Source organism: Balaenoptera musculus, chromosome 1 (genome assembly GCF_009873245.2).
Source record: "Balaenoptera musculus isolate JJ_BM4_2016_0621 chromosome 1, mBalMus1.pri.v3, whole genome shotgun sequence".
Taxonomy (NCBI): Eukaryota; Metazoa; Chordata; class Mammalia; order Artiodactyla; family Balaenopteridae; genus Balaenoptera; species Balaenoptera musculus.
The window spans coordinates 154,855,173-154,873,558 of NC_045785.1; the positions used below are offsets into that span (position 1 = coordinate 154,855,173).

Genomic DNA, 18,386 nt, shown 5'->3' on the forward strand with positions numbered 1-18,386 from the left:
TCCATGTTTTTGGAGATTATCTTTTGACACTAACATTTAAATAATTTTTTAATTTAAAGGAGAAATTTAGAAGTTTAGAAATCAATAATTTTCTCACCAATTCAGTAAACCATTTTACCAATTAATCTTTTATTTATTTCACACATCAGTATTTTATAGAAAAAAGAACCTCTTAATGTTAAACTAATTACAATGTTCTCTTCTGATTCTTTCCAATATATAGACCTAAATTTTTACACAAACACAATCAGTAAATACAATAATTTATGTTTTAACACTTTTAAGTCTCATTTAAACATTTTCCCATATGGTTTTACATATATCAATACTATTTAATGGCTATATAACAGTCTATGATATCAATAGCAAAACATGAAAATTTACTTATCCAGTTCCCAATTACTGGGCTTTTTTTAAAACTCAAATGAATGCAATCACTAGAAATATCTTTATACAAATAGACTTTTTTTTTCTTTTAAAATATTTTCCTGGGCATATGCTACTCAGAGTGAGATAGAGCTATCAAAATACAGATTGGTTATAGAGTTCTTATTATATTCTTCTAAATAGTTCTTCAAAAAAACTACATTAATATAATAATCCTACTGGTATGAGGATACATGCAATTAAAAATTTTTTGCTAATATAATTGCATGAACTAAGTCAAAGTTGCTCGTTTGCATTTTTAACATTAGTAAATCTGAATACCATTTTATTTCTATCTTCTCGTTTGAACTCAATTCTTTCATAAACTTGCCTAGTAAAGAGCACAAAGTCCTATGGATTTGCACTTACCTTTTAAAAAATATTGAGTACTTTATCCTTGTGTAATGCAAGTGGCTTTTACCCCATTTCTTCTTTTGTCTTCTTCCTATTTAGTATACTTTTTTCATTTTTCTTAGTTGATCTCCTCTACCTTGTCACTATTTTTCTTTGCCATAAAGTGTCCTTTGCAAAATTATTGGGATGAGAATTGTAGTCTTTTTATTTTTACCTTTATACTGAAGATCTTAATCTGGAACAAACTGAAACTGTTATGTGTGAAGTGGATCTAATTTCTTTTTTTATACTGACATCCAGCTAATTTTTCCACCAGCAATTATTATATATTTCTTTCCAATTAGTTTATTAGTCTTAAACTTTCTACTCACTACCATAGTGTATTTAGAAAAGATGCTTAACAGCATGTTTTAACGATCTGAAGGGTGAAACTCCCTTTTTCCCCCTAAGTTAAAAAGACATATCCTTGCTTATTTTCCTAAATTATTTATCACAATTCTGTCAAATTATATAAAGCATCCAGTTGGAACGTCAAGTGGAAGTGTAGTAAATCTACATACTAACTTCACCCTATTGCCAGTCCTTTGGACATAATTTCTTTTACATTAATTTAATCCTCATAATAATTCTGCAAAGCATTATTTCTATTTTATAGATGGTGAAATGGAAAGTAGGCATGATTTTCCCAAGATTACACAACTTGTAAGTAGTAAAGTGAGGACTCTAATTTTGGTTTTCAGATTTCCTATTTACTTCCTTTTCATTATACTAGGATGCAGTTCCTGTAACCTGCTTCTACATAAGCATCTTCCTTATCTCAATATAGTTGTATAACTTTCTTTAAATGGCTTGTATATGTTAATACCCAAACACTTTAAGTTGTAGTTTGTCACTGTTTGAATCTAGAAATAAGATTAATTTAAAAGTTATATATCCTGCAACTTCCTGAATTAGTCTTTTATTGTCAGCATGTTTATGATACTACAGGTTTCACTAGTTTAAAAGCCATGTCAATAGAAAATATTTGTGCTTTCCTTATCTTTCTCACTTATGAATGCTTATTAATGATTTATTACAATGACGAGCTTTTTCAACCATATATAAATAATAGTGCCAAGATTATTTAACTTCTGCTTGAGAAATGGTTCCTATATGTTTTCCTAATAGGAATGATGTTAGTTCTTGGTTTTAAGTAATTACTTATCACAATGAGAAACCAAAAAAATCATTACCAGAGATAATTAAATAAAAAATGATGAATTTTATTAATATTTTTAAAGTTACCTGTAGTTAATACTTTGCATTTTTACTATTTTGTTCTGTTGATATTGATTTAATGGTTATTCTGTTGAACACCAACCTTATAATCCTGAGTCACAGTAAATAATCATTTTTATGTTGTGTATCATTTGCTAATATTTTGCATTTGCTCAGAATGAGACCCTTTTCAAAATGTTTGACTCCTAGCATTGAGGCAATATTAACCTCAAAATACAAATATTATATCATCTTTTGATACACAGATATTATTTATACTTTGAGCATTTGAAAAAGTTCACCAATAAGCCCATAAGGGTAAAATTCCAACTTGTCAGAAAATTATACTAGGTTATAACATCCTCTAATTTTTAAAATGCTTTTTATTGGTAATAACTTTTTTCATTTCCAATTTATCTGCATTCAAGTAGGAAACCAATATATTCATTTTCTTAGTTTTTAAAACCCTTATGTTATCTAATCTAACATTTTCCTGTTTCCATTATCTTTGGTTCTATAATTTTTTGCAACTTCTCGTTACCCTTCTCAAATTCTTATGAATAAAAATATTCATGATATGGAAATTAAAATTTTTTCAATAGGTCTGGATTACCTTCACCTCCACTTCACTTAACATCTTAAATTCTTTTACATTTTAATAACTAATTTTTAGGTCTATTTCAGACATTTCAGTTGTTTTGATAAGTTTAAGCCTTAGAATCCACCCAATAATAGATCTGCTAGATTCAAAACATATAAATTAATACCAATTCATGACTTCTCTACTTCAGTAAGCTGAAAATTACTTAAATCTTTCTTGTTTCGTTTTTCTCACATATAGAAGATCAACAAAAGACTATTCAAAGCATATTTTGGCCTAGTAACATTACTTTTTATAACACAATAATCAAAAGATACATTAAAAAGTATGATTTTGTTAAAACTTAGACAAATTCTGCTTCAATGAGATCCACAGCTCTAAGCCATATTTATTTTTAATCAATCTTTATTTTCATATTTCTCTGACTCAATAATAAGCCAAGCGATGTCTGTCTACTTTGATTCACTAGCAACGCTAGACTGGTTTTCATGAGCATCTTTTCCTTCTCTTACAGTACCTACACTCTTCTAACAGTTAACATCAGTTGAAAGATTTTGAAATCATGAAAGCCTGGATTCCAATGTTGGCTCTTCCACAAACCAGACTCAGAGAGAATTATTAAGTCTTTATTTCCTCTTTGAAAATGTATTCAATAACATCTGCCTCACAGGGTTGTTGAGAAACTGTAATTAGAGAGCACAATAAGTGCCTAGCACATAGCAAATGCTCTGTTCCAGGACAAAAACTGTAATTAAAAGGGCTTCCTATATCCTTTCCTATCCCTTCCTAAATCCTTCCTATAGGATTATCATTCTCTGTCTGAGGAATGGAAACAGTGACCTAAAGGGAAGGAAGTTTATTTCTTCTGACAGCTCCACAAGCTTCTGCTGCTAGAGTATAACCAGCTTTATGACTTCTGGTAGTTCTGGAAAAAAATGTTTTCTATCCTCTAGATAACAGCTAAGAGGCAGGAGTTGATTATGAAGGCATTTACCTCATTATTTGCGGGGTGGGACACGACCAAAGGGACATGGTAACCCTCCTTTGATTCACTCCTATCAATTGTAGTGTTACTAATTAAAGTGGTGGAGCCAACAAGATTGTATGCTTCACTTTCACTGAGAACCCTTAGGAAATCTATTTACAGATGGATTTTAAAAACCATTTGTAATCCCAGATTAAAAATGCTTCACTCAGTTTCTCCTTAGCAATTTCAGAACAAGCATTCTGAAATGTCTTTTCCTGGAGCAATTTATTTTTTCTTTAGCCTGAGTTACTTAGAAGTTCTTTTCTTTTAGGTGCCAGAGGAGTGCTCTTCAGAAATTTTCTGAAGTATTAAACCAGAACTAATCTTTCCCCCTAGATTTTCTTTGGACTGAACCTCCCAAGAATGAGCTCTTCAACTACTAAATGAACTCTCTGACTCCTTTTGCAATGTATAAGACTGTGGTGGCGTCACTGACTCATTGGTTACAAGGGTCAAGTAGGAGAATTAAACTGCAAGATGTATTGTAAACATCACCTTCACAAATAAAGGATCATACTTGATACATTATGTTTATTATAAACAAAAGACCCACATAATTTCCTCTGTGTGTGTTTCACTATTCAGAGGTGGTAGCAACTGTAATAGCTACAAAAGTAATTAAAACATTCCTTAGATGTTATTGTTCTGTAGACAATAATAAAATCTGAAGATCAGCAGACACAATACCATCTTCCTTTAAGCACCATGGCTAATATGGAACCCTCACATATATACCCAGTACTAAAATAAAGCTAACCCTGTTTAAGATTCTGGCTCATGGAGCCCATTCTGAAACAAAAAGAAGTCCAATAACCAATAAATCAGTTATTGATAGGTTAACAAATACATCCAATAACTGAAAGTCACAAAGAGAATTATAGACAACATCTGCATGGCATTTATCAAATAACCACTTCTAATTACTCATTTAGGAAACTGTCCTTTAAATGAGAATATTCTGATACTGGATGAAGGCCCAAAATAGCATTTCCAGTTTGCTTTTTTCTAATTTTGAAGGTGCTTCTCTGAGCTTTCTAGGTTTTTGCTTCCCTCAGAGGATTCTAGTTGGGCTATTATTATAGTATTGGCTCCAAGAGGCTCTGGTTGCTTATCATCACCATCAAAGAAAACGTCTTCTGGATTTGGAGGTGGGGGGCAGAATTCTTCACTTGGAAAGATCTCCTTGAAGAGTGTTTCAGCTTGCTTGACTGCGTGTTCATTTCCTAGTCCACAGTCAGGCCCAGTGCAGACATAAACATTGGAAGGTAAGCCATTATATGAGCTTCTGCTGACTCCTGAGGAATCTCTCATGTTAAAATAAAGAGCCCACAAGAGTCTTGGCTTTGCAAGTTCTTCCTTGTCTATTTCTGTTTCAGCATATGGGGTGAATAATTTCTTCACCACTGATTCTAAGTCTTCTCTTGCTGTTTTGGAAGATGAACAGGTCAGATGTACCAGACAGGTGTCTTTCATGCACGTCATGGTTGAAGAACACAATTCAGTGACTCGAACAGCACATGCTCCTGGTTCCACTGGAGGTACTATCAAAATGGAAATCTGCTGATCTGAATCTGTCTTTAGTATAGACTGATCTGTAATGAGCACTGCCCTGGAGATCTGCTCGTACTGCACATTTGAGCATGTTTCCTCAGAAAGGTAACTATCCTCCACAATGAAATACTTAGCATTTATTCTTTGACCAAGGTGATCTATAATTGCTTTACATCTTCCTGATTCTTTGTCAACTACAAGGCATTGTACTTTATGGCGAAGACAATATATTCCACCAAAAACTGCACACATCCTGCAGAAACACTGGGGAATTTCTCCTTGGCCATACAAGGGAAATAAAAAGGGAGTGTTGCCAAATCTTCCAAGACACTGAAGAAAGTTTTTTGTTGCTTTAAGGCCTTCTATTGTTGTGCAAGATGACTCTGACATCATTGCAATTGAGTGTAGTACAAAATGTTGGAGGCTGGGGGTTAATTTTTTGGTTTTCAAATACTCTGAAAATGAGCATTGCGTGAAAGCTTGGTATTCATCAGGATATTGTTCGTAGTCTAAACAAAATGTAAGAAATTTCATTAGCATCCTCTTTTCAACCATAGTGAGCTCTTTGCTATTAAAGACATCTGCTCTGGAGCAAGGCACCTGCTCTACTTTTCCTTCTCGAAATGCAAGAATCCTAGTGACATTTTTAAATTCTGCATAACGACTAACATTTGATTTGATTAAAAGATCAATTAACAGTCCTTGGGAATAAAGCAGCTTTGATACCAAATCAATATTAAACCTCCTGCCTTCTTCAACTATTTGAGAGTAAGTAATCCTGTTTCTCTTTGGCGGATCACTGTTGTCTTCCAATATAGGTTTGATTTCGTCTTTAGCACCATCTGAAACTCTGTGTTTATAAGTTTTATATCCACAATATTCTTCTTTCACCAAGGTTTCTGCTGTATCAGTTACTTCTCCATTGTTTTCTGGAGTGCCTTTTGCAGGCACTTCATAGCTAGAAACATATAATGAGTGCGTTTCTTCAGACAAGCATGCAGAATCCAGAGGTTTAATGATGGTACTAGATGCTACCCAGGAAGGATTCTTCTGCAGATCATCAATCTCTTTAATATTGTCATCTATATCCTGACTGGCATAACAAAAAACTTCTGTGTGTTGAATGGTTTCATCCTTCTTGCGAAGAGTGATGCCTTCTTCTGTTTCATGGATCATGTCTTGCCATGCTGCAGTACTTTCTTCCCCAATGTCACTGTTTTGCTGATATTCCTTCAACCAGGAGAGCAATCCCGAAAAGCTGAAACTAGCCCAGTTTCCTCCATAGTAACTTCTTGAATCAAGATGCAGAACCCTCTGACCACTTCTGGAACATGCAGCTGCAAGGATGGATTCAGGCAAACCCGTCCCTATTACAACCACATCAAACTCTGTTGGGAGACTGTTGTCCATCCTGGGAGGTAAAGTGTCTGGTGACAACTTCTAATGAAGGAAATGTGTATGAACCTAGGCTGAGGGCTCAGACAAGGTGTGTATATTCTGTAATAAAATCTCTCCTTGTGATATTCCAGATCATCCCAGACGTACTGAAGTTGCAGGTCTTAGGTATTTAACTGCTACCCTTTTTTAGTATTTTTTTCTTATAGGTCAGTAGCATAAAAACATGATAAAGTACATCTAATCATATCTGAGAATACTAGAACGAGTGTGTGGTGTTCACTTCTGCATTTCATCTTAGCAGTGAATGTCAAAATGCATCACATATGCATTTGTGACTGGAACTCTTCTCTGAAAGAAGAAAATTCAAGAAAGAATACAACTGTAAACAATATTAAGAGAAAAGTTAATTTCATGCAACAGCAATTACAATCCAATGGAGCGCAACCTGTTTTTAGGACATGAGCCTCTACTAAAGCAAGTCATTAAATGCTTTCTCACAAGTTTTCTAATTTCCTGAAAATGAACAAAAGATATAGACTCCTCCCAATCAGGCAATTCAACAATGAAGAATGGATATAATAACATCCCACAAAAATAAAGAAGAATTAACATAATACAATTCTATAATTTTTGCCTTTAAATATCTGAATAAATGATATACAACTGTGAGATTAAATTGCAAGTAACATGTGGCTCCACTGTGTTTATGGAAACAGACTATATACAATGTGCACACTGTCATGATTATGCATATTTCTGTGGCAATACAGTCTGTGGATGCTTCTAGGACAGATGAATAGAAGATTTTTCCATGTCCCACCTACCCTTAGAATCTTATGGGAGCAACATGAGACTATTTCAACTGAATTAGCTACTCAGATTATTAAAAAAGGATTAATTCAATAATACAACTAGCATTTTAAAATATTAAGGTATATGAAAGAATCAGTCTACTGAAGGGAAAATGTATTTATAAGAAATTCTTATATGAATGTACATACGCACAGGTGTGTTTTTTTTATGTATAAGTTAAAAAGGATAAGTCCTGGGTCCATATGTTAAAATATCTTAACATAAAATAACACCTATTTCTAAAACCCAAGTCAACATAGGGTGACTTGCATTTTGCGAGACTCTAGTTCTGAGACCCTGAATCTCTGTCTTCCAAGGTAAAGGGCTGTCCAAACACCCTCTGCCAAGATTAACATGTTGCTTGTTGTTCTTGTTTTTGAAGGGGTAGGAGGTGGTAGTGAAGAAAGTCTCTCCTGTCCAGCATCATCCTGATTATACTCCATGTGCAGAACACCTGTGTGGTGGTAGGTGTGGCCAGAGATGCAACAGCCAAAGAGTTGAAAGGCATACTCACCTGGAAGTCTTTAGGCTAAAGCATTACACACACCACATGCTAGGTGGCCTGTCATTCATCATTGCACAGTAAGAGTGAGTTTCTTGAGCTCTGACTTTTCCTACCACTATACTTACTGAAACCTAGATCAGTGCATATTGGGTCCGCCTAGGCTAAGACGACTAATTATCCTAGACATCTGTATAACAAGCCGTTCAATTGGAACTTAGATTAAATTGACTAATTCACTGAACTGACTGCTCAGTTTGAGATGGCAATCTTAATAGTCCTGTCTAGTCAAAGCCTCTGCCTCAAGAATATCAGGGATTCCACTTGCTTTCAACATTCCCTCAGAAACAAGGAACTGAGCACAGAATGAAGTGGCTGCCAGGCCTACTCACATAAGCATGTGAGTATGTTTGAGTTACTTATTCTGCTTTCTTCCAGCAGGGTGTGCAGAGGAAGACAGAACCCATGAGGGTATGTGAAGAAGTGTAACCATAGTATGTACTTATTCTCAGCTTAGCAGGGGATACAGCTGAGGGTTGGGAGTAAGAGAGAGGATATAAGCTATAAGTGCTAAAACCAGGCACCTTCTAACCTACAGGTATCAAAGGAGTCCTCGTAATACAAAGCAGGACAGGACAACCTTAACACATTTAGCTCAACTACCCCGTAATACAGATGAGAAAACTGATGGCTGGAGAAATTAAGTGACTGGGAAAGTCCACATGATGGGTAGCCACAGGATCAAGAGTGGGACCCACTCTCACACCATCAGGCCAGTGGTCTTTCCACTTGATAGGGCAGCCTCTCCAGAAGCCTCCGGAGCAAGCAGCCACTTTTGGTATTTTAAAATGTTCTCCCCCTTCAGTACTCCATGGTTGGTTAGTTCTTGCTCAGGGATAACAATGAGGGAAGCACCCTCCCTCTTTTCATCTTTAACTCTTACCTAGAAGCACAATCTTTGGAATTTACTCCAGGCAAAGAAATTCTTAATCTTTGCTAAGAACTTTTTCAGCTCCACCATAACCCACTATTGACTTGTCTCCCAGGGCTTAAACAAGACTCAGAACCTCTTGCCCCAGAGTTTCCACCTCTAACTTAAAAACAGGTTAAAGTCATTGTTGAAAGCACTAAAGAAATGCCCAGAGAAAGAGCAGTAGTCAGGCAAAATACTGTGTGGTGAACATTTCTAGCAGTCTTAGAAAATCCCTTCTGATTGGGGTGGGACCTAAGCAGGGATGATGAGGGAGGCAAAAGGATGGAAGAGACAAGGAGACACAGCAAGGTGGGGCCGCAGGATAGAAGGGATGAGGAAGAAGGGGAATGCTGGTACTAATAAAAAACTCAATATACCGCTGTTTTCAAATTCCCAGGCACGGAGTCAGGATAGAAGCTGAATTTCCCAGCACAGAAAAAACACTTCTTGAAGATAAGAACTTTAATGTCTGTGACCCAATTTCTGCTACTGATGACACTTTAGGGCTTGGCTTGAATTGCCCTCTTTAAAGCTTAGCCCTGCCTGAAACATTGCCTGTTAGGTATTTTAAATTAATACAAAGAGTGTAATCTATAGTGTGATCTATATCACCACCTTCACACACCTACAGCCCCCTCCCAAGTTTCAAATCTTTGTATAAATGAAGTTCTCAGATAAGGGCTTATTGGGGAAGGGGTAGGTAGTATTAGAATATTAGATCATTGAGACAATCAAATAAATAAAATTATGATTTCTATTGAATTTTCTTGTTTCCCTCAAAATATAAAATAAGGAATCATAACAAATATTTGGATTTATCACCACATAGAAGGTTGGTGAATAAGAAATTACTTTTGATAACACTACAAAGATTTTATTCTCATAAACCTGCCAAGATAAAGGCAGTAATAAATTATCAATGGATTTCAGGATTCTTTTTTTTTTTTAAAGGAAATTTAAGACCTGAGAAATACACATTTCTATTTCAAATCTTTGTACAAATGAAATTCTGGAGCACACACAAAAGGATACTTTCCCAATCTTAGAAAAATGACATCTTCAATGACACACTGGGTGGTTCATCCTTCAAAATGTCAAGTCTCAGTGAGACTTAAATCTTCCATATGGGTTAAGAGTATTGTATTAACAATCAAGTTCTACTTTAATGAAATCTACTGGCTGCACAACTAGTTATTTGTTCATTTGAGTTGGGATTCTCTGAGCCTTCTGCAAACTCACCTTAGATTTTGGTGTGCTGGAAACTATAAGGAGGAAATTATAGTAAAAATAGCTAATAGGACACATGCTAATTTGCATTCTGAGGACCTGAATAAAACGATCTCACTTCCTAGGAAGCAGTCAAAGGTTTACAACTGCTAATGGGCAAATTTTTAAAAGCATTTACACATTACTACTATGTTAGGTTTCTACCTCTCACTTTAGGGAAGTAATATAGGAATTAGATCTTTCCTCATCACCCTCTCCAACTTTCACAAATCAAACACTTTTTTCCTTGAATCTCTTAACTCCACAGCCCCTCATTTCTTTCCTCAAAGTGTAAAAGCCATTGTCTCGTGCCCTGTTGAATTAAATTAGGAGATGAAAGCAGAGAAGTGAGATGAGCTGCACGGCGGCCAGAAAGGGGTATGGAGGAGGTGGGCACAGGGGAGATGGGGCTGCAGACAGGCTGGGGTTTGGGCTGGCGTGGGGCCTGGCGAGCACAGGGAGAGAGAGAGATCAGCGAGTGCTGGAGGAGAGGTTGGCGGGGAAGGAGCAGAGGTGGGGGGAAGCGGGTGAGATCAGGGGAGGTGAGGTCACAAGGGAGGAGGTGAGATCAGAAGAATAGAGGTAGGGGGAGGTGAAGTCAGGGGAGCACCGCCGCGAGGTTGGGGTCCAGGAGCGGGAGGGGGCGGGGCCGGGGGCAGGAGGCCGCAGAAGCGGGAGGTCTACCCCGGCCACTCACCCGACAGGTTGTTGCTGAAGCCGTCCCACACGCAGTTCGTGGCGCCCCCCACCACGCCGCCCCTCAGGCGGAACGCGAAAGCTAGCGCGGCCCGGTGGACGGAGGGTAGCAGGTTGCGAGGCTGACGTTAAGCAGGAGGAGGCGGGCGGGGCTGCGGAGCCGCGTGAACTTGAGGTAGAGGACGAGCACCAGCAGGTTGCTGCCGACGCCCAGCGGTCCCACGGAGCCAAGCAGAAGCACCAGGAGCTCGTAGGCGCCCTGGCTGACAGGCTGCGTAAGCCTCGGCTGCCCAGGTCACAGCCCCTCGCCAACCTCCGAGCCGGCTCCGCCGCCGCCGCAGTGCCCTGCAGCGTGCAAACCGGGCGCCGGCGCGCTAGGTTCTGGGTGGGGCGCAGGGCGCTCCGACGTACCCGTCGTCCCCTCCGGCCAATGCGCAGGCAGCTAGATGCAGCTCGGGGACCACTCCCCCGCCCCGCCCCGCCCCCGGCGCGCCTCGTAACCCCGCCCCTTCCCGCCATTGTAGTCCCGCCGCGACGCGCCTTGTAGCCCCCCCCCTTCTCGCAGTCTTAGCGGAGTCCCTGCTCTCCAGGTTCCCCTTCCCCCGCCCCCTTCCCGTACCCCGGCCCCACCCGCCCAGTCAGTGAGAGCTGGGAGGCAGATCAACCACCGTGACTCCTCATTCCGCAGCTTCCCCTCACCCAGCTGGAAGGCCTCTTGGCGTTCACCACCCACCCACTCATTCAGGAACATTTATGGGCTCCTGGCCCACCACGTGCTCATGAGGGGGTTACACGAGGGACCCCCGTTCTTGGCTTCTCCCTCCCCAGGAAGCTGTTATGTACGACCCGCTGCCAAAAGGAATCATACGCTTAATGCAAACCCAGGCCACACCCCAGGCCTGCCCATATTGTCCTTCCTGTCTTCCCTGCGGTAGCAGTGGATACACTCTCGCTAAGGCCCTCACTGTGGCGACCCCCAGGCTGCGCCCTCAAGCTCCAGACCATATCTAGCAGGTGCAAAGGTGGTGCTATACTTGAAGCAGCACATTTCCTCTGGCCTTTTACACAGTGAAAACAGAGGGCAAGTCAAGCACAGGTCCGTGAACTGATCAGTCTTTGTGGGGCTGCGCTGCTGCCTATGCACAGGCCCCAACAGGGCCCGAGGGGATGCAGCCCCTAGACAGACCTGCAGGCTTTCCTGGGCACTGCTGGCTAGCACAGTGTCTGTGCAAGGGCAAAGCAATTGCCCTCCACGAAGGTGTGTGCCTCCTCCCATCTCCATTCAAAAGATCGGTAGAGAACGACTAGCCTCAGTGAACCTCCATTACAAGTTCCTTGGGGGGTAAAATCTAATCGTCAGGGTGCACTGAGCAATAGCTGAGGGGTAGTGTGCTCCGTCCTTAAAATCTTGATTTGTCACTAAGGCTTCCAATCTGGATTTATTTGTGAGACTGACCTACCCACTTCTTTAAAAAACTCATTTAATTTTGTATTTTAGATTTATGCAACCATTTAACAAGTTCTGTATGTTTAATGTCTACGGCATTTACTGACTAGTCTACAGTAAGGTCTCAATAAATACTAGTTGAATGAATGAAGGAGGACTCATATTTTTTCCTAAAGCATTCATTCATTCATTCATTCATTCATTGGTGCCGAGTCCCTGCTCTCACAAAGCTTACATTCTGGTGATGTTGGGAGAACAGATGATTATCAAATAAGTACATATGTAGTGTTGTGAAATGTGACATAAAGAAAAGTAAAGCAGAGAAAGGGTATTTCGGAGGGAGGGAAGAGGCTGTTATTTTGTACAGTGTGGTTACAGATAGCCTCACTGAGTACTGCAGGCACAGGGTAGATGTAATGGGGTGGGACTGTGCTTGGCATATTGGAGGAAAAACAAAGAAACCAATGTGGCTGGAGTGGAATGAGAATTATGAAATAAGGGCAGAGAAGTAAGTGAGCAGTGATTGGCCAGATAATGCAGGTTCTTGGCTATTTTAGTAAAAGGACTTGGGCTTGAGTAAAGTCCAGGGCAATGCCTATGCAAGAGGAATAATATCAGTGAAGGAAAATAAAGGGAATAATAGGCTTTTGGCAAATGTTTAAGAATTTTGATAGATTCATTTTTATAATACAATGAACTGTTAAGGTTATTTACTATACTTGACAGAAACAGGTAATGATACTACAAATATTATTCACTTTGTCAGTAATAATATATGTTTCTATTCATTTTCAGAATTATGTGATCGTAGGATAATGCCAAAAATACTACAACTTAAAAGGCAAGTACAGTACTGGCATAAGGACAGACTACGTAATAGAATAGAGATTTCAGCAAGGATGCCAAGACTACTCAGTGGGGAAAGGACATTTCAATAAATGGTGCTGGGAAAACTGGATATCCACATGCAAAAAATGAAGTTAGAACCTTACCTTATACCATATACATAAATTGACTCAAAGAGCTAAACTTAAACGCTATAACTATAGAATTCTTAGAAGAAACAAAACATCTTCATGACATTAGGTTCAGCAATGATTTCTTGGATATGACACCAAAGGCATAGGCAACAAAAGAAAAAACAAATTGTACTTTATTTCATCAAAATGAAAAACTTTTGTACACTATCAAGAGAGTAAAAAGACAACACACAAAACAGGAGAAAATATTTGCAAATAATATATCTGATAAGGGATTAATATCCAGAACACATAACTCATACAACACAACAACAAAAAGCCAAACATCCCCAATTCAAAAATCGTCAAAGGACTTGAATAGATATTTCTACAAAGATACACATACAAATGGCTGATAAGCACTTGAAAAGATGATCTTTAGTTATTAGGGAAATGCAAATCAAAACCACACACCCACTAGGATGGCTATTATCAAAAAATAAAAACAACAACAACAACAACAACCACAAAGAAACTAAAAAGTGTTGACAAGGATGTGGAGAAGTTAGAACCCTGCTGTGCCGCTGGTGAGAATGTAAATTGGTGCAGCCACTGTGGAAACAGCTTGGCATTCCTCAAAAAGTTAAACACAGATTTATCATATGATCCAGCAATTCTGCTCCTAGACGTATAGCCAAAAGAATTGAAAGCAGGGACGGGAACATGTATTTGTACACCAGTGTTCATAGCAGTAGTATTCACAATAACCAAAAGGTGGAAATAGACCAAATGTCCATCAACAGATAAATGGATAAACAAAATGTGTTATGTACATACAATGGAATATTATTCAGTCATAGAAATAGATGAAATTCTAATACTTGCTACATCATAGATGAACCTTGAAAACATTATGCTAAGTGAAATAAGCCAGACACAAAATGACAAATATTACAGATTCCTCTTATACGGGGTACCTAGAATAGGCAAATTCATAGTGACAGAGAGTAGAATAGTAGTCACCAGGGGTTGAGGGGAGGGAGGAATGGGGAGTTAGTCGTTAATGGGTACAGAGCTTCAGTTTGGGATGATACAAAACTTCTGGAAATGGATAGTGGTGATGGTTGCACAAAATTGTGAATTACTTAATGCCACTGAATTGTACAGTTAAAATGGTTGAAATGGTAAATTTTATGTGGTGTGTATTTTAGCACAATAAAAAGCTTATGCCAATTATGCCTGCATCTCACTCTCTCAAAGTAAGAGAAGTACAGTGTCTGCAAATGTAAGCAGTTTACTGAGTGAGCTGGACTCAGTATAGTGCAAGCAAAAAGTAACTTTACTGTCTTTGGCAGTACACATTTCAAATATCTTCTTTCCACTTATTCTTCACTGCCCTTCGTTGACATTTTATCAGTTCTCAAAGCCTTTCTGCTCACTTTCAAGTAATATAAAGTCCAGAACATTGTAATAATGAAATGTTAAAACTCTTGGAAAACTCATCTGTCAACCCTCCAAAACAGAGGCTGCTGTAACCTGGAGAACTTCTGGGGATGGGGGTTGAGGAAACAACAAACTTAGCTTTTCCTATTTCCTTGACCACTACCTTTAGGTGCTGCTCCTGGCCCCTCTGAGATTTTGAGGAAAAATCTTCCTTGATTGATAAAGTTGTCATCTGATGTTGGTGCCCTCTGATTATAGCAGATTTTCAATGCTGTGTTTTTCTCTCCTGGGGTGATTTGTGGGATCTCTAGAGGACCTGAGGTCACTGGAGATATTTCTCCCACAATTCCCTCGACAGGGGCAATGCCTCTGTCAGCTGGCTCCTTGGGTCTCCCTCTCAGATCCTGGTTAGGGTCTCTTAGACCCTACAGGCAGTCCCAAGATGACACAGCTTGGCTCCTCTACTCAGAGTCTTGCATCTGGCCCTCTGGAAATACGCATGCATCCTTGCCCTACCAAATTCTGGATGTGGCCTGCTGTTGGAGAACTGGCCACAGACTGTCCCCCTCAGTGCCAGTTGGGTAGAAAGAAGCGGATAAAAGTTATGGTCACTTGACTACTCTAAAATCTTTCTCTAAGGAAGTGCTCACTAAGGGTCTCCTCAACCTCTTAATGAACCTGCCTCCTCTTAAGTATTTTGAAGGTGAGAATAGACTAATGTGTGAAGAATCAGTTTCTCAGTGCCTCCACTTCTCAGCCCATCCTCCTACATGGGCTGTATAGCACTTTTTTTAGAATGGGGGGATTCCTCAAGCGGAGCCTCTGGCAAGACAGAAAGAAGGGCATTTTAATACCCTCCCACTCTGGAGCATTAAATCATCACAACCCTCATATTCCAAAAAAATCTTTTACAAAGTATGAGGGTGTGAATGGAGACAGGTTTTATCTGCCACTCTTGCTTGGAATCACTGATAACCCTTAGCCTTCTGTGTCATGCACATGTCAGCTAAGAGGATGCTTTGACCCTTACTCAACTGAGTAATCTCCTTCCAAGGGCTGGAACTCATCCTTCCCTGACATGTCTGAACTTTGATTCCTAGTGAGAGGCAGAAGAAGCCTTGAAGAAAATCTGGCCAAATATATTTGAACAATTTCTTGCCTTAGGAAACATAAGTTAGTGAATGATACTGAACTTTTTCAAAAAAGAAAATCCAGCATACCTTCAAGTTCTGAATGTCAATTCTCTTTGTGCATACAGCTTCTGAGATGTGTGAGATGTAGGAATCAGTTTAATGAAAATTGGGTACCTGTCCACATTCCCCTCCCCCCAAATACATACATTTGTTTTAAAATGGAATCTTGGGACTTCCCTGGTGGTCCAGTGGCTAAGACTCTGCGATCCTAATGCAGGGGGTATGGGTTCGATCCCTGGTCAGGGAACTAGATCCCACATGCCACAACTAAGAGTTTGTATGCTGCAACTAAAGATCCTGCCTACTGCAACTAAGAACCGATGCAGCCAAATAAATAATTAATTAGTATTTTTTAAAAAATGGAATCTCATTTATAATCTTGCTCTATAAAGCAGAGTTTGGGTGACAAAGGAATTATAGAAGAATAATCATTCAATTTCTTAAAGGAACTGGTTAGTGAAGTTATGATTAATGTATATCTACCTCTAGCTATATCTCTATCTATATATCTATATATATCTTTATCTATATATACATATATTCTCCACAGCAGTATCCATTATAGTGAAATTTTGGTACAATGGGGACAAAGAGAGCATTTATAGGTTTCCTGAGGTGGGGCGGGGTGGGGGTCGGGATTAAAATAAATTATGTACAAAGGATCAGAGACCAGAATAGCTTATAATCAGCAACAAAATCTGATCAAAATAGACTTCTTCTAATAGTAACACCAGAAGCTAAAAGACAGTGGAATATTATCTTCAAAACACTGAAATAAAGCAATTTCCAGCCTGGAATTCTATACTTACCCAAATATCATTCAATGCAAAAGAAGATTAAGAATATTTTCAGATAGGTAAGGTATCAAAAATTTATCTTCCAGGCAACTATTTCTGGATGCAAGCCACCAAAATGAGGGAATAAACCATGGAAAAGTAAGATATAGGATACAAGAGAAAAGATAAGGGAATTTCCAAAGTGATGGCAAAGGAAAATGACAGTATGACAGCTATGCCCTGATATATATGACATCGGTTTTGGCTGTAGCATTGTAACTCAAGAGACAGACATGCGGAGGAGAGTTATCAAGGTATCTTCTGCTCTTGTAGTATTTTTTTATCCTGTAAATACCTGGGTGAACATGGCCCAGATTCTTAGCAGTACCTGGCTGGCCAGCATCATGCAATGTTGAAGCTCCTGCCTGCCCTGCCACACGCACCAGTCAAGAACCCTCATTTCATGCCAGAGGGGTCCTTCACTTACTTATGTTGATAACTAGAGTTGACTAGGGTGAACTCAGAAGCAGAAAAAGCAGAGCCACCTATTGCTCCTGACAGGATTTCTAACAGATAGCTGGTGCCTGGGCCATGTCACAGACCAGCTGAGGACCTAACTATGGGCCTTATGTCATGGCCTTGGCCACTGACTTCCACCCACAAGATCTCATAAGACTCATAGAAGCTGAAGCCAAATAGCTCAGGGAGATCGTTCCAACTATTTTTTTAAGTAGAGCCTTTCTCCAAGGGTGGCTATATTATTTCTTTCCTTACACAGCTAGATGTGTGCTTGCTTCTGAATTTTTATATCAATCACCTTTACAATCATTTATATGTAAAAAAGCAATTAATAAAATAATTAAATATTTGGTTGAGAAAAACAGATGGAAAAGAAAAATATATACTTATGAAGGATATTAGAAACATGGGGACAGATTTATGAAAGAATACATTAATATTTATATAATGTGCATGATTCTATTGAAACTGCATACAATTATCAAAGTATGTGGCCTGAGCCTAGAAGGCAATATTCTAAAATCAATAGTTTTGTAAGAGGGGTGGGAACATGAGTGATATCTTTTAAGTTCTTTAAACTGATGGTTATATCATTTTTGCAATTGAGAAAATACAGGTACAACTGCATCCTGTAGCTCTATAAATGACCACAATAGTTGTGAATTGCTCCAGCTTATACTTCTAAGATGTTCCCAAAAGCCATTGCCATAATATGCATTTATACTTGCTGTTTCCACAGTCCCTCCTCCCACTCTCTCTTTGATCCACCATTCCACTGAGATAGTGTTTCTCAAGGTCACCATAATGCACATTCCAATGGTTAATCATCAGTCCTCACCTTATATAGCCTATCATCAGTATTTGGCACAGTTTGCCACTCCTTTGTATTTTAACGCTTATCTGTAAATACTTCAGTATGCAGCTCTTGTCGACGAAAATTAATCAATAGTCAATCTATGAAAGAAGTGGAAAATTTCAATTTGAGCCAAATTTGAGAATTATAACCCAGGGACAGCATCTGAGAAAGCTCCAAGAACTGTTTTGCCTGTTAGAAGTCAAGGCACAGTTTTTGTGAAGTTTTTTGAGACAGAGTGCTGTACATTAAATGATATATTATTGACAGTTTACACAGTTCAGATCTAAGTG

At 38.9% G+C, this 18,386-nt stretch overlaps 2 protein-coding genes across 2 annotated transcripts in view; both read right to left on the reverse strand.

Moving 5' to 3' along the window:
• The window catches only part of OPN3 (opsin 3), a 59,937-nt gene extending 48,515 nt beyond the window's left edge, over positions 1 to 11,422 (reverse strand). Inside the window, 3 exon segments of the mRNA XM_036826458.1 lie at positions 10,905 to 11,021; positions 11,024 to 11,195; positions 11,315 to 11,422. Of these exon segments, the coding sequence (XP_036682353.1) occupies positions 10,905 to 11,021; positions 11,024 to 11,195; positions 11,315 to 11,422 (397 nt within the window).
• CHML (CHM like Rab escort protein) lies at positions 152 to 11,042 on the reverse strand. The gene is made up of 2 exons (XM_036856614.1): positions 10,905 to 11,042; positions 152 to 6,962 (listed from the first exon to the last, which is right to left on the reverse strand). The coding sequence occupies exon 2, from the start codon at positions 6,624 to 6,626 to the stop codon at positions 4,671 to 4,673; it is 1,956 nt and encodes a 651-aa protein (XP_036712509.1). The 5' UTR covers positions 6,627 to 6,962; positions 10,905 to 11,042; the 3' UTR covers positions 152 to 4,670.
• Positions 11,423 to 18,386: the final 6,964 nt, after the last annotated feature.

Bases quoted from the DNA above. Each gene is read 5' to 3' on its own strand.
- CHML (XM_036856614.1), bottom strand. From the start codon at position 6,626: ATGGACAACAGTCTCCCAACAGAGTTTGATGTGGTTGTAATAGGGACG.